The sequence below is a fragment of the Vulpes lagopus genome, chromosome 4 (assembly GCF_018345385.1).
Source record: "Vulpes lagopus strain Blue_001 chromosome 4, ASM1834538v1, whole genome shotgun sequence".
Classification (NCBI taxonomy): domain Eukaryota; kingdom Metazoa; phylum Chordata; class Mammalia; order Carnivora; family Canidae; genus Vulpes; species Vulpes lagopus.
Window position 1 is genome coordinate 75,194,646 of NC_054827.1, and position 15,102 is coordinate 75,209,747.

Genomic DNA, 15,102 nt, shown 5'->3' on the forward strand with positions numbered 1-15,102 from the left:
TTCCCCTATTAGGAAGCCTCCATTGACCAACAGCGTTACTGCTAGTAATAGCACTGGTCAGGTGTGCATACCTTCTAAAATACTAATTCTCAACCACTATATTTGAGCTACATTTTAGAAATGAGGAAACTGAAAATTTATGTTCCTGGCCATAGAGCTATTATTAAATGGTGAAGCCAGGATACATTTATAACAATTAAAAAATATATGTCAGCTTGTGTTGAGCACTTAATTACACATCAGGTACTATGCTAAATATTTTACATTTAGCCTCCCTGAAACAGTATGAGGGAAACATGATTATCATTGCCATTTTTCATATTTGGAAATAAGACACAGAGAAGTTAAATGATTTATCAAGGGTACGTGTAGTTAATGGTAAAGCCAAAAGGTATTTCCTCTTGTAATAGCCCCCATACCTCCAGTTAGAATTGAGATAAGAAAAAAAAATAAAAAAAAAAAAATAAAAAAAAAAAATAAAAAGAATTGAGATAAGAGCAATATGATTTATGACTATTTGGAACATTCATAGTTTAAAAATACTATTTTCAGTATTAGTTTTTTTAAAGTATTTTCTTCTATATTCTGTTGATTATGAAAATGACCAGTTTTTTTTTTAAATTATTTTATTTTATTTTATTATTTATTTATGATAGTCATACAGAGAGAGAGAGAGAGAGGCAGAGACACAGGCAGAGGGAGAAGCAGGCTCCATGCACCGGGAGCCCGACGTGGGATTCGATCCCGGGTCTCCAGGATCGCGCCCTGGGCCAAAGGCAGGCGCCAAACCGCTGCGCCACCCAGGGATCCCGAAAATGACCAGTTTTTAAAGATAATTATAAAATATCCGTCTGAACGGAAAATGAAGTTTACTTTGTGGATAGCAAATAAATCGAGTTCTTTTATCAGGAATATTCAGCCTTTTTTTATTGTCATGAACGTAGTTTTTATATAATTTCATTAACAATCATGGATTGACTGAATTAGTTTAATTTTTTCCATTGTATGTTTTGTGTTTTTGTCTTTTAAACTTTAGGAATAGTGAATTTCTTTTAGTCTTCATGGACACCCTGGGAAAAGACCATCTATTTATAGTGTGAATACCTTCTCTTTGGCCAAAATAGAGCAAAATTATATTTTTAATCATAATTTTATATTATGATTATTTACTGGAGTGCCATTTATAGAGTATGGCTTCCAGACATTGAATTTGACATAGTTTCATTTTTTAAAAGGGCTAACTTTTTCCCTTAAAGTTGTGTTTTGAATTATACCAAAGTAGCTTACAGTTATTCTGTGTATTTATGTATTTTTCTCCTGACTGTTTCAGAAGGAAGACATTCTGACTTTGTAATTGGCACATGCTTATGGTTTATTTTGAAAGAAATTTCAGGCTTTTGAAACTACTGGAAGATATTAAAAAAAAATTAGATGATAGAGAACTAAACTTACATAGTAAGTTTAGCTAAATTAAATTCACCAACCTCAGGTATCTGTTTTTCTAAAGTATTGTGTTTGGTGACATGAGATAGAAAAAGATGACAAAAACTCGATACCTTTATCCTGGTGCTTGTAATTTCTGTTAGCTGACCCAGATAAATACATAAATAACTATAATGCAAGGCAGGCTATGATAAGTATTGTGGTATATAGGCATCAACAAATGCAGTAGGAAATCAGAATAGAGAGATTAATCCCAAGTGAGAGGATCTACGAAGTTCTCATGGAGTAGGTAGGATTGAGTAGAGCTTAATTTATTGCTTTCATTCATTCTAGACTGTCTTCTGAAGATTGATGTCTATTTCCTTGAGCTCTTTAATTTTGTTGCCAATTTGGATAAGCATGGCACAAATCCAGCAGGGAGGTCCAGATGAAAAAGAAAAGACAACAGCACTGAAAGGTACATACTTAATTTGCTTTTTCAGGGTATTTTCATTGTGCCTAATGAAGGTATAGGAATATTTAGGTGGTCTTCCATTCATTTCAATTCTAAAATAAGAATGTCACTATTGAATCCATTTGTAATACTTTGTATCCCTCACATCAACTGTCTCAGTGTCTCAGATGTAGTATGTACTCAGTAAATAAATCATAAAATCATGTAATTTTATAACAGTAAGAATTCATAAGTCTTCTCTCTTTTTTTTAATTTTTTTTCCTTTTTTTAAAAATTTTTATTTATTTATGATAGTCACAGAGAGAGAGAGAGAGAGGCAGAGACACAGGCAGAGGGAGAAGCAGGCTCCACGCACCGGGAGCCCGACGTGGGATTCGATCCTGGGTCTCCAGGATCGCGCCCTGGGCCAAAGGCAGGCGCTAAACCGCTGCGCCACCCAGGGATCCCCATAAGTCTTCTCTTATCCAAAGTCTTTACCATTCAATGGTAAAACTAATACTATAATAATAACTAATACAGGTCTCTTGAGTTAATAAGATTATTGCCATTATCATATTTTTGTTGATCAGAATTTCATACTAGGCTAAGATCATGATCTGCCTAATAATCCAGTATTCTATCTTTGTGGCATTAATTAGGGATATTTTTTGAAAGACTCTCCACTCTCCGTTAACACCTTGGAGGGAATCTATCCTAGACATTCTTTGGGAATTTTGAGTTCTAGACCTTTTAAAAGTCTGCAGTCTAAAAGAATTTTATTCCTACAATAAGCGTGCTTTGTTGAGTGGATAGATCTGTTCCTTACCATATATTTCAATCTGTCTAGTGACTTACCCAAGGTCAGCTTACCTAAGTAACTCGTACATGGTCTCCCAGTTACTTTCTTTTGATGGTGCAAAAAATCTTACGGATTTCCTAATGTTGAGATGCCAACTATGCCAGATAATGAGTCTCTTGTTCAATGTAGAATCTTTGTGGTCTTCAAGATGCTTTGTAGGTAATGCCCCAGGTAAATATGTACCAGACCATCTTGGCTGCAGCCATTTTTCTGAATCCCTCACTGCTATCCTACTCTGCTTTACAAGGCTGAATGCTAAAGATAACTCAGGAATCTCTCCTACTACCTCTTATCTCTTTTCATGAAAGCCTAAAGCATATATATGATAAAGCAGCCAGTTTTTTAGCTCACAATTTACCTCATCTTGTCCCTGCTTTTAGAGTTAATGTTCTGTCAAGGGGATGGTGTAACTAGCCCTTAAATTCAAAAATGGAAAATGGCTAAGAGCATTGCTTTCTCCTCACAAATGTGAGAGATGCTGATGTTTTGGATTAGGGTGGTAGCAGAGAGGATGATAACATGTTCTGGTTATGTTTTGAAGGAAGAGATGACATGATTTTCTGTTGGATTAGAGACATGGGATGTTAGAAGAGAAATCAAGATAAATTTGAAGGTTCTTGGCCTAAAAAGTTTCAAGATAGATGCAATGTGTTAAATTAAGAAAACTGGGAGTCGCTGGTTGACTTAGTTAAGTGTCTACCTTCAGCTTAGGTTATGATCTCAGGGTCCTGGATTGAGCTTGCATTGGGTTCCCTGCTCAATAGGGGAGTCTCCTTCTGCTTCTGCCCTTCCTCACCTCCACTCGTGCTCTCTCTCAAATAAGTAAAAATCTTTATTAAAAAAATGCTGGTTAAGAATTAAAAAAATAGATTAAGAAAGGGAAAAGCAGGTTGTGGTGATGGTAGTGGAAAGCAAGAATTAAATTTCGGACATTGAATATAAAATTGATATGCCACTTAAACAGGAAGGTAGAAAAGTAGGGTAAGGGGTTTGGGAGAGCATTTGGGTTAGATATAAAAGTTTTGGGAAAGTCTTAAAAAGGAAAAGAGAGGGGCCTTGGTAGTTCAGTGGTTGAGCATCTGCTTTTGGTCAGGTTGTGATCCTGGGGTTCTGGGACTGAGCCTGCATTGGGCTCCCAGCAGGGAGCCTGCTTCTTCATCTGCCTATGTCTCTGCCTCTCTCTCTCTGCATCTCTCATGAATAAATAAATAAAATCTTTTTTTTTTTTTTTTAAGGTTTTAGGAATCATTAGCACAGGGGTAATATTTAAAGGACCGTAAGTCCTAATTGAGATCACCAGGGACATCAGTGTAGACAGGAAAGAAGAGATCTGAAGATTGAGCCCTGCAGCATCTCAACTCTAGAGTCAGAAAGATGAAGAGGAACCATCAAAAGAAGCTGAAAAAAAAAAAAAAAAGAAAAAAAAAAAAACAAAGAAGCTGAAAATTAACTTCTAGTAAAATAGGCTAAGAACCATGAACAAGAGATCCTAAAATGAAGAAAATAGGAATAATTCATGGTGTCATGATGATTCAGGTTAGACAAGGACTGAGAAATTACTTTTGGGTTTGACAGTACTTAGATCATTAGTGATCATCACAAAGAGCTGTTTTCATGAATTGATGGAAATGAAAGCTGTGCTGGAGAGCTTCCATAGAAAATGTGAAGAGAGGAATTGGAAATAGTATGGACAACCCTATAGAAAGTTTTATTACATGCTTGTATGCTGTTGGAAATGATTATTAGCATTGTCAGAATAATGGTTGGTTTAGGAGAGATGACAAAGAATGTGTGTGAGTTCCTTCCAAATAAACTCACTGGGTTTCCACCTAGATAGATTTTGTGCATCTTCAGCCTTACTTGATAATGTGAAAATTTGATCTTCCAAGTAGTCTTTCCAATTTATATCCTCAAACAATATGTAAGAGTTTACATAGGTTTTCTGGATTTTAGAGGTATTACAATTATGTAAAAAGAGTATGAATAGGGTCTAGAGATGGAATTGTCTGGATTCAAACTCAGGTTTTCCTACTTTTCATGAACTAGCTGCTTAGCTTCTCTGAATCTTTTAATTCATTGGTACTATAGAAATAAGAATGCTTAGTACACATGAGCTTGTAAAAATTAATGAAGGAGTTAAATTGGAAATATTAGAAAAGAAAATGGCAGTGCATAGCAAAGCATAGTTAGAACAAATTGTCATATTGGATAAAACTGTATCTTTAAAACAGTCTACTTATCAGTTTTATTGATTATACTTTTGGTGTCCTTTCTCTGTATTCTTTGCCTAATCCTACTTCGTGAAGGTTTTCTCCTGTGTTTTCTTCTAAAAGTTTTATAATTTTAGATTTTACATTTAAATTAATGATGCATTTTGAGTTAATTTTTACATAAGGTATGAGACCTAAGTCAAGATGTGTGTTTGGTTGGTCTTTTTTGGCCTTGGTAATGTCTTTTTGCACCAGAACCATTTGTGAAAAAGACTACCTTTCCACCATGGAATTACTTCTTTCATCTTTGTCAAAAATGAATTTGGTATATTTGGGTATTTGCATGGCCTTGTTTTGGGCTCTCTGTTTTGTTCCATGGATCTGTGTCTATCTCTGTGTCTATCTCTTATTTAATATCCGCTCTGTTGATTACCTAGTATATCTTAAGATTGAGTAGAGTGATTCTTCCCATTTTGTTCTTTTTCAAAATTGTTTAGCTATTACCTATTCTAGGTTACTCACTTTTCTGTATAAGTTTTAGAGTACAAATATCTATATCTGCAAAAAAAAAATACTGAGGTTTTGATAAGAATTATATTTAAACCTATAGATGGATATGGGGAAAATTGACATCTTTGTCAATCCATGACATGGTATGTCTCTCATTTATTTAGATCTTTGATTTCCTTCATCAGCATTTTGTAATCTTCAGCATGTAAGTTTCAAACATTTATTATTAAATTTATGCCTAAGTTTTAATTATTTAGGGTGATTTTTTAAAAAATATTTTATTTATTTATTCATGAGAGACACAGAGAGAGAGGCAGAGACACAGGCAGCGGAAGAAGCAGGCTCCATGCAGGGAGCCTGATGCAGGACTGAATCTTGGGACTGCAGGATCACGCCCTGAGCTAAAGGCAGATGCTTAACTGCTGAGCCACCCAGGCGTCTGTATTTAGGGTGATTATAAGTGGAGTTGTGTTCTTAATTTCAGTTGCCATGTGTTTACTGATAGTTTATGGAAATATAATCAAGTTTTGCATATTGATATTATATCTTAGGACTTTCCTGAAATCATTTAATAGTTCTAGGAATTTTGGGGACAGATTCCTTGTGATTTTCTATCTCATTTGCACATTGGATGATTTTATTTCTCTTCCCAATCAATTGACCTCCTTTCTTGCTTTTTTGTACTTGCCCAGGATTCCTAATTCTATGTTGAATAAGAACAGTGAGAAAATGGACATTATTTCCTTCTTTACTGGGAGTAATAATGAGTGGTGACACTCTCATTTTACCCCTTTATTTTTAGACCTGTGAATTAGGGCTATGAGAGAAACACCACCATATAGTGGACACTGATTCTGAGTCTGTACAGCCTTCTGAAGAATCCTGCCTCAGGATTGACAGACAGTGGTCTGTCACTTAGCTGGCACTGTAATGAATCTTCAGTAGGCCATTTCACCATTCTCTCAAACAGCTGTTTCAGGATAGTGGGGAAAACGGTAAGACCAATGAATTTTATGAGCATGGGACCATTGTCGTGTTTTTTTGTAGTGAACTCCTTGATCAGAAGCAATACTATGTGGAATACCATGATGGTGGATAAGGCATTCTTTAAGTCCACAAATAGTAGATAATGGCAGAAATATTACATATAGGGAAGACAAATCTGTATTCAGACAAAGTATCTATTCCAGTCAGAACCAAATGCTGTTGCTTTCATGATGGAAGTAATCTGATGTAATCTATTTTGACCATGTAACTGGCTGATCACTTTGTGGAATGATGCCATTCTCCAAAGTTTTGGTCTTTGGTCAAAGTGTTGGTCTTTTCTGCTGGCACATTGGACAATCAATAATGGCAGTAGCCAGGTTAGATTTGGTGAGTTCCTATCGATGAGCCCATGCATAACGTCCATTTCTTTGGAGAGACGGACCACTTTGTTCATGAGCCACAGGAGTGGTTGGGGAAAGAGGCTGACTGGTATCTACAGAAGGAGTCATCTTATCCAGATGATTATTAATATCTTCCTCTTTTGAGGTCACTTTTTAAGTGAGTATTAACTTGGGATTCAGATATCTTTCACTTCTTTTGTCCATTCAAGAAGACTATTCACATAACTCTTTTTCAAATTTCCTTGTCACCAGTTTTCCAATCCTTCCAGGTCCCTGACCATTCAGCCAAACTAGTGGTCACAACCAATGAATTGTTATATATTCACTTGTGTGGCCATTTCTTTTTCCAAGCAAACAGAACAGTCAAGTACACTGTTCTCAGTTCTCCCCACTGGGAGAGATTTTCCTTCAGTGGTATCCTAGAAAGCATCTTTGGTGTGTTAGCTTCTCTTTTGGGTGATGCCTGAGTATCATGCAGAACCATTTATAAACACACCTAAGTCTTCTATCAACTGATGGTAGGAACCCTCCATGAGGCCTTGGGTGCATGCCAATAGATAGAAGGTATAGCAGGAATGGAGGCTATAAGCCCTTGATGTACTTCATGTAACTTATTGTTGTCTTTAGAGCCTACTCAGTCCTGATTACAGATATGCCACTCCTATTTGTTGATGGAATGCTGTTGTACACACCCAAATGTATGACTTGGTGGGTCAGAAAACATCCAGTTTATGGTGGGTAATTCAGATCACCTGGTAACTTGGTAGCCTATGGTTAAGCATTTAGTCTCTACTAAGGCCCAGTGTTGGGCCAAGGAGAGTAGTTACCTGTGGTAGATGGCAGGGCTTTATACCAAAATGCTAAGGGCCTTGCCAAAGATTCCAAATAGCATCCCAGGTTTCCCAGTTTAGTGACTTAGTTCTCACTGTAAGGTTTGGCATAAGATAAGAGCCATTACAGAACTGTTTAGGGATGCCAGGATTGTCCTCACAAATTTGTTTCTCATTTTTGTGGGGAAAGGTATGTCTTCTGGATTCTCCCTCGGTGGGCAAGTAGAATGACAAATGGAATAAATGTATTTTCCAATACCTAAACTCAATGCTCTTTCAAAACCACCTTACTTGCTCTATGTGCCATTTCAACCCTAAAATATTCTGCTCCCCTCTTCCTTACCTTATAAAGAATAAAGTTATGAATATAGAAATATGCTTTTGCTTTGCTCAAAATGTTCCAAAATATTCCTAATGTTCAAAATGAAAACTAAATAAATAGGTATTCCTCAGACTTCTCCTCTCTTAACTAGGGAACCAGATACAGAATTTTTTTTTTTTTATTTCATTAGCTTTGAGAAGACATGTAGGTAAAAAAGATCAGAAATTATTTTTTCTGCTTTTTAAAATGAAAGCAATAATAATAATAAGTAAGCTGCATTTACACAGAGACTGGATTCCAAATGCAGTGGGTTTTATGCAAAACTCAAGTATAATAAAAAACTTCTATTAAAAATACATTCAATCACCTATAAAATACAGTATGACTAAATCCATGTAACTTAAATATGCATCAGATGTAACACAAGTGTTTTTTCTAAAACATGCCTCTGGTGATTAAGGTGATTCAGGAACTAGAATTCTAAACTTCAACTAAGCATATGCAGTAATTGGATAAAAATACCACTTGATACCCAGAAGAGTTGAAAACGGAGACTTAAACAGGTATTTGTACATTCATGTTCATAGCAGCATTATTCACAATAGCCAAGAAAACAATGCAAGTGTCCAAAGACAGGAATGGTGTGATCGTTAACTTTATATATCAACTTGACTGAGCTATGCCATGCCCAGATATTTGGTTAAACACTACCCGAGTGCCTCTGTGAAGGTGTTTCTAGAGGATATTTGAATCGGGGTGAATATGTTTGTAATACTTTCAAAAACTTTTGGAAAACTAACAAACATAATGAAAATGAAACTATATTCATAATTTTATTCTTCATAAGGTAAGGAAGAGGGGAGCAGAATATTTTAGGGTTAAAATGGCACATAGAGTAAAGAAGGGGATTTTGAAAGAGCATTGAGTTTAGGTATTGGAAAATACATTTATTCCATTAATCCCACTGTACAATTAAGGTATAATTTTGGACAAGCCCTTTTACTTCTCTGAGCTCATTTCCTCGTCTGAAAGATAGTGAAGGTGATAATACATGCTACTACTTTATAGGGTTGTGATGATCAAGTGAGGTACAGTATCTGAAAACTTTAAATTGGTATAAAGATGTTAGCTAGCGTGTTATGATCTGAGCTGATAGACAAAATGCCTGTTAGACATAAGATACCTGCTTATATGTTAGGTAGTTGCTGTGTGTCTGACGAAAAGGTTTCTAAGTTTTGAACTGTAGATGACTTAAAGTGAAGGAGCGAGCCTCAATTCATTGGAAAGAGAGAACATTTTCTAGCCATTCCAAGCCATTTATGCTATTAAGAAATCTTCCATTTTACTCTGTTTTGCAAAGAATTACATGGTGTTCAGAAACTTACTAATGAATCAGACATTTGTCAGCCTATATCTCTTTTTTAGCCCAGTATGCATATTATGTGACATTTGCTTTTTACTAAAGAATTTGCTGACATTTTTTATTTTTGAATTTTGAAGATGTCATACTTTCATGGGAGTTAGGGTTTATTTGATATAGCAGTTTTGAAAAGTACTAAAAAAATGATTTTTTTTTGAGGGCTTATCTTTATGTCCTACAGAAAGAGAGACATAGAGATGGAGGTAGGCAAACTATTTTTTTTTTTTTTTTGGCATATTTTGAAGTTCCATACAGATGGATTTGTTATATCTCTATAAGTAAGAGACAGAAATAAAGTGCTTCTTCTGAGATAATTCTTTTGTAGGAAAAGGGACTTTATTACATATCCTAGGAACTGATTTCAGGAACTTGAATTAGAATGAAAAAACTCAAAAACTAAATTTTTTTTCTTTTTTTAAAAAAACATCTTTTTGTAACTGAATAAATATTTGAAGTTTATCTTTTTGGTTTTCTGAGTTTTGATATGACTGTCTGATGACATAGAGTGAAAATTTTTGCCTCATTCTATGATAAGAACCTAAGAAATATCATTAAATTCTTGTTGACAGACTGATTCTAGGCTGGGGCAGGGAAAAGATAAGCCTATAGCAACCATCTTGTAGTAACACAAAATAAGGAAATATTTAAAAAACAAAAAGATAAGAGCATGTCAAAGAGTTATAGGAGCCAGCTGGAAGAGCTTACAGCCATGACCATTGCTGGAACAATTTGAGTAACAAAATAAATGTAGTCTTGGTTGTAACCCAAAATTATAATAAATATCTATGACTCTCTACTGATACAAATAAGATTGAATAAATGTATAAATGGAGGAAGAGAGACAAAAATTTCATACAGAAGAATTCCAAATAATATATATTGATATTCTCTGCTCCACAAAGTAGAGCATAATTCCACCTCTTCCTCTCTGAATGTGAGCTAGACTTACGTCTCATAATCTGAGGAATAGGTTATAGAAAGGGAAAAATAGTAACTTCATAATTGAGAAGCCTGGCAGACACTGCATTAGCCAACTGATGTGGACTAACATCCATAGTGATGTTCCGTGGATATCATGTTCCCCCGGATGTGATGTAATAAGAAGGGCAGTTCACTACTGTGGCATTCTTTCCAAAAACCTGCAACCCTAATCTAATCACAAAAATTAAAAAAAAAAAAAAAAAAAAATCAAACATGCCTAAATTGGGGGTCATTCTACAAAATACCTAACCAGTATTTCTCAAAACAGTCAAGATAATGGAAAAGAAGCAAAGATTGAAATCAGTCATAAACCAGAGGATATTGGCAGGCATGACAGCTGCATGCAGTGTGGTATCCTGGATGGAATCCTAGAATAAAAAAGGGCATTAGTGGAAAACCTGATGAGTAATTTCTGGACTTCGTTGACTTCTTCACTTTCACAAATGTACCCTGGTAATGTAGATGTTAACAATAGGGGAAATGGGGTAAAGGATATACAGACAGTATCTGTACTTTCTTTTAACTTTTCTGTAATCCAAAATGATTTCAAAATAGAATGTTTATTTAAAAACCTTTGTTGACAATTTTTTTATTGTATGGAAATCAAACTTTGTGAAGAATAAAAACTGCTTTGGTTTGAATGTTATCCACATTTTTTCCAGTTAGCTTTTTCTATTTTAATATTGTGATTTTTCCTATAAAAATGGAATAATGTGCTGTATTACCCCTACTTAAATTTGTAAGTTTCTTTATTCATAAGTAGTAGTTTCACTTTTATATAAGATTTAGTGACCATTTAAAAGACCTGAAACTTTTAAAACTATGGATAGAGGTTAATAAGATACAAATTAATACCTGAAAATTTTGAAGGAAAGAAGTTAATAATTTACTGTAGTGGTACATAGGATCTAAAATTATGATTGTTTTGGGAATTATGATTTGGAAAATGCTTTTGATATTGCCATGATGCAGCACTTGGGGAACTTAAGATTTTAAAAACATTATCAATAAGGCAACACATAAAAAGTAACCTAATAAAACAAAAGAATACTTAATTTAAAATATAATCTTTGTTATTAGCTATGTTATTAAAATATAACTTTGTTATTAAGAAAATGAACATAAGTATGTTTCATATTCTTTTCTAGATTTATTATCTAGGATTGATTTGGATGAACTAATGAAAAAAGATGAACCACCACTTGATTTTCCTGATACCCTGGAAGGATTTGAATATGCTTTTAATGAAAGTAAGTGGTTGTATACTATATACAAGACTTATTTATTATGGTAGTAGAATCATAGGACAGATATTATTCTCTATTTTTATTAGCCAGTTAGAATGTTTTATGTATTTTAAGAAATAATGACTTAACCCTTCATGGTGGAATTCTTCACTCAAACAAAAGAATTGTAATTTCCCATAATTGTCAAATCGCTTAAAACAACGGACATGAATTTGATTTGACTTAACATATTTCAGTCTTGAGCATTCAGCTCTCTGGCATCCAGTTGCGACTCCAATTAAATTATGTAGAAAGATGCTACTTTTTCACATATTTGAAATGAAATGACTAGCAATTATCATCTGTGATGATATTTTAATTGAGCACGATACTCAATTTTCCGAGATTTTTTTCAGGCAACATCCTTATTTTAACATTTATTTTATTATTTTTTTAAAGTTTGTTTGTTTGTTTGTTTGTTTATTTATTTGAGAGAGAGAGATATAGAGAGAAGGTGAGGGCTGAGCAGGGAGCCTGATGCAGGGCTGGATCCCAGGACCCTGAGATCATGATCTGAGCCAAAAGCGATGCTTAACTGACTAAGCCACACAGGTGCCCTGCTTATTTTAAAATTTATTAATTAAATTCTGAATTAGAAAGACTTTTCATTGGGATTTGGAAGAACATATCATAGGTTACAAGGATGTTTCTGGGACAAAGAATTATGATTCACTGAATTAATAACATGATATTATACTTGAAGAGTTACTATTGTTACAGGCTTGGTGGTATTTGAGTTGTAGCTTTGTATATTTTGGTCTACATCAACTAAATTGGTGATTTGTTATCACTGTGGTAGTGAATATTACTGTGGTAGTTATAATATCAGTTATAGGTGTCAGGATTTATAGTGACAGTCTCTGTGTACTAGAAAATTAATTGAGTTTAAACAGGTGATATTAGAAACTTTGATCTCTTTTCTCATATTTTCATGCTTTTTAATTAAGGATATCTTATGCCAAAATATGTAATATTTTGTTTTTTCAGATTTCTTTGTTATTTTAAATAACAGAACCAAATGAGCATTGAGACTAAAATTGCCTTTATTCCTTTGAAAAATTATTCCTAGACTCCTTCAGAACAGGAATGGGGGTGATCCCTGGGTGGCTCAGCAGTTTAGCGCCTGCCTTCGGCCCAGGGCGCGATCCTGGGATCCCAGGATCAAGTCCCGTTTGGGCTCCTGACAGGGAGCCTGCTTCTCCCTCTGCCTGTGTCTCTGCCTCTGTCTCTCTCTCTCTCTCTCTCTGTCTATCATGAATAAATAAATAAAATCTTTAAAAAAAAAAAAAAAAGAACAGGAATGGGATGTAATGTTGGTATTATGGGTAAATCATAGAACTGTGGATATAGGGACATCAGTTTTCATTGAAGTCTATGTTTAATCTTCCTTGAGTATTTCTTAAAGTGAATAAAAGAACAAGCTATACACCTTTCTTTTCTAAGTAGGCTCCATACCCAATGTGGTGCTTGAGCTCATGAGTCTGAACTCTGAGGTCAAGAGTTGCATACTCTAGCAACTGAATCAGCCAGGTACCCCAGAAGCAATACACTTTTATCTTCCCCTTTTTTACCAGATACATACACACACCTTTTCACACTTTATACACCCTTGCATATCCATACCTATATCTTTGCATCCACATGTGCCCTTTTGTGTATGTATATCTCAAATGTGAATGCATCCTTGCACACGTATACCATTTATAAGTATTTTGGATACTTGCATAAACATAGACTAACAGTATGAGGCAGAAATGCTTGGATTCTAAGGAGAGAATGTCACTTTTAAGGATCTTATTTTTAGCTTGAAACAGTTCAGCTTTGAATTTGGATAAATGGTGAATATTTTTCAAAGAGGTGAGCATTTGGAAATAGGAAACTGGGTCTTAATACTAAACCCCCATGAGGGCAATTCTAACTTTGTATCTTTAGATATTTCTTTTTTAGCTTAGATATTTCTTAGCTTAGATATTTAGCTTAGATACTTCTTTTTTATGATGACAAAAACTTTTTTTTTTGAGATTTTAATTATTTATTTGACAGGGTGGGGTGGAGAGAGAGAGAGAGAAAGGTAGAGAGAGCCAGCCAAAGAGCACAAGCAGGAGAAACAGCAGAGGGAGAGTGGAAGCAGGCTCCCTGCTGAGCAGGAGCCCAATGTGGGCAATCCCAGGATGCTGGGATCTTGACCCCAAGCTGAAGGCAGACACTTAACCAACTGAGCCATCCAGGCACCCTGATGACAGAAACTCTTATGAAAACTTTGAAATTGAACTTCCATTACCTGATTGAAGAAGTTTCTAATTTTTTCTAAAGGATTTTAAAGTACTTAGTTGGATAAAAGAAGAATTTGGGTACAAATTTTACTCTAAGCCAAAGGGGAAGAGATTTTTTCTTAGTGATACAAAAGTGTGCTGCCTCATAATATTGCACCAGAGCATAGGGAGTATAGGTGAGGGCAAAAGCAGAAAAGTCTTCAAGTTCTTTATCAGCAAGAAGCCCTAAGCCAAAGGGGAAGAGATTGTTCCCCCTAAGCCAAAGGGGAAGAGATTGTTTTTACCTGCATCAAATTGATACCTTATTCTTTCAAATCACTGTGCCTTTTCATATACATCTTTTGTTTAAAATGCCCATTTAGCCAATTCTCCTGTTGTTGTAATTGTATAAGGTCCAGCTCAAATGTTCTTGCTGATAAAGAACTTGAAGACTTTTCTGCTTTTGCCCTCACCTATACACCCTATGCTCTGGTGTATGCTCAGCACACTTTTGTATCACTAAGAAAAAATAATTGGTCTTGTGGCAGACCATTTGAACCTGATATTTATTGAACTCTTAATACACGTCAGAAGGTATCCTAATACTTTCAGATTATTAATTCATTTAGGAAAGTGATAGCATGTTTGAGGTCCTAGACTCCATAACAAATCTGATAAAAAAATATATGGACACAGTTCCCAGAAGAGCACACATTTTAGGTATACATGTGAAACTTTACAACTGATTTTGAGGACCGTAGCTAAAATGTCCTAAAACAGATCTTTGACAGTCTCTGGAGAGATTGTCCAAACCTTTGAGAAATGCCATATTTGCAAATAAATATATAAGTTATCTAGCTACTTTTTCTGGATAAAAAATGCTCACTTTCTTTGCCTTATAACCTTATTTTCACTTTTAACAGTAGTGCTAATTAATAGGTGGCTTATTTTGACAGGTCCCATTTTTCCTAAAGAATTCAAAAAAGAGTATTCTGGTGATTCAACACAGTATCTCATGTTGAGAGTATTTAAAACTTTACAAATAAGGATTAGCCCTTATTTTGCATATTTAAAAGCAATTTTGTATGTAGTGAAATTGATTCATAAAAATAGTGAAGTAATTTTACTTGGAGTAGTATTTCCAGAGTTCAGTTTCAGTGTCATTATT

The 15,102-nt window shown here is 34.8% G+C and overlaps 1 protein-coding gene across 7 annotated transcripts in view; it reads left to right on the forward strand.

The window, feature by feature from the left end:
* The window catches only part of FAM172A (family with sequence similarity 172 member A), a 418,896-nt gene that overhangs the window by 34,979 nt on the left and 368,815 nt on the right, over positions 1-15,102 (forward strand). For 5 of the 7 annotated variants that reach the window (XM_041752634.1, XM_041752632.1, XM_041752628.1 and 2 more), the window contains exon 2: positions 11,545-11,646. In XM_041752634.1, coding sequence (XP_041608568.1) covers positions 11,545-11,646 — 102 coding nt within the window. Of the gene's footprint in view, positions 1-1,776; positions 1,901-11,544; positions 11,647-15,102 lie in introns of all 7 variants that reach the window. The other 2 variants (XM_041752630.1, XM_041752629.1) reach the window with 1 other exon arrangement.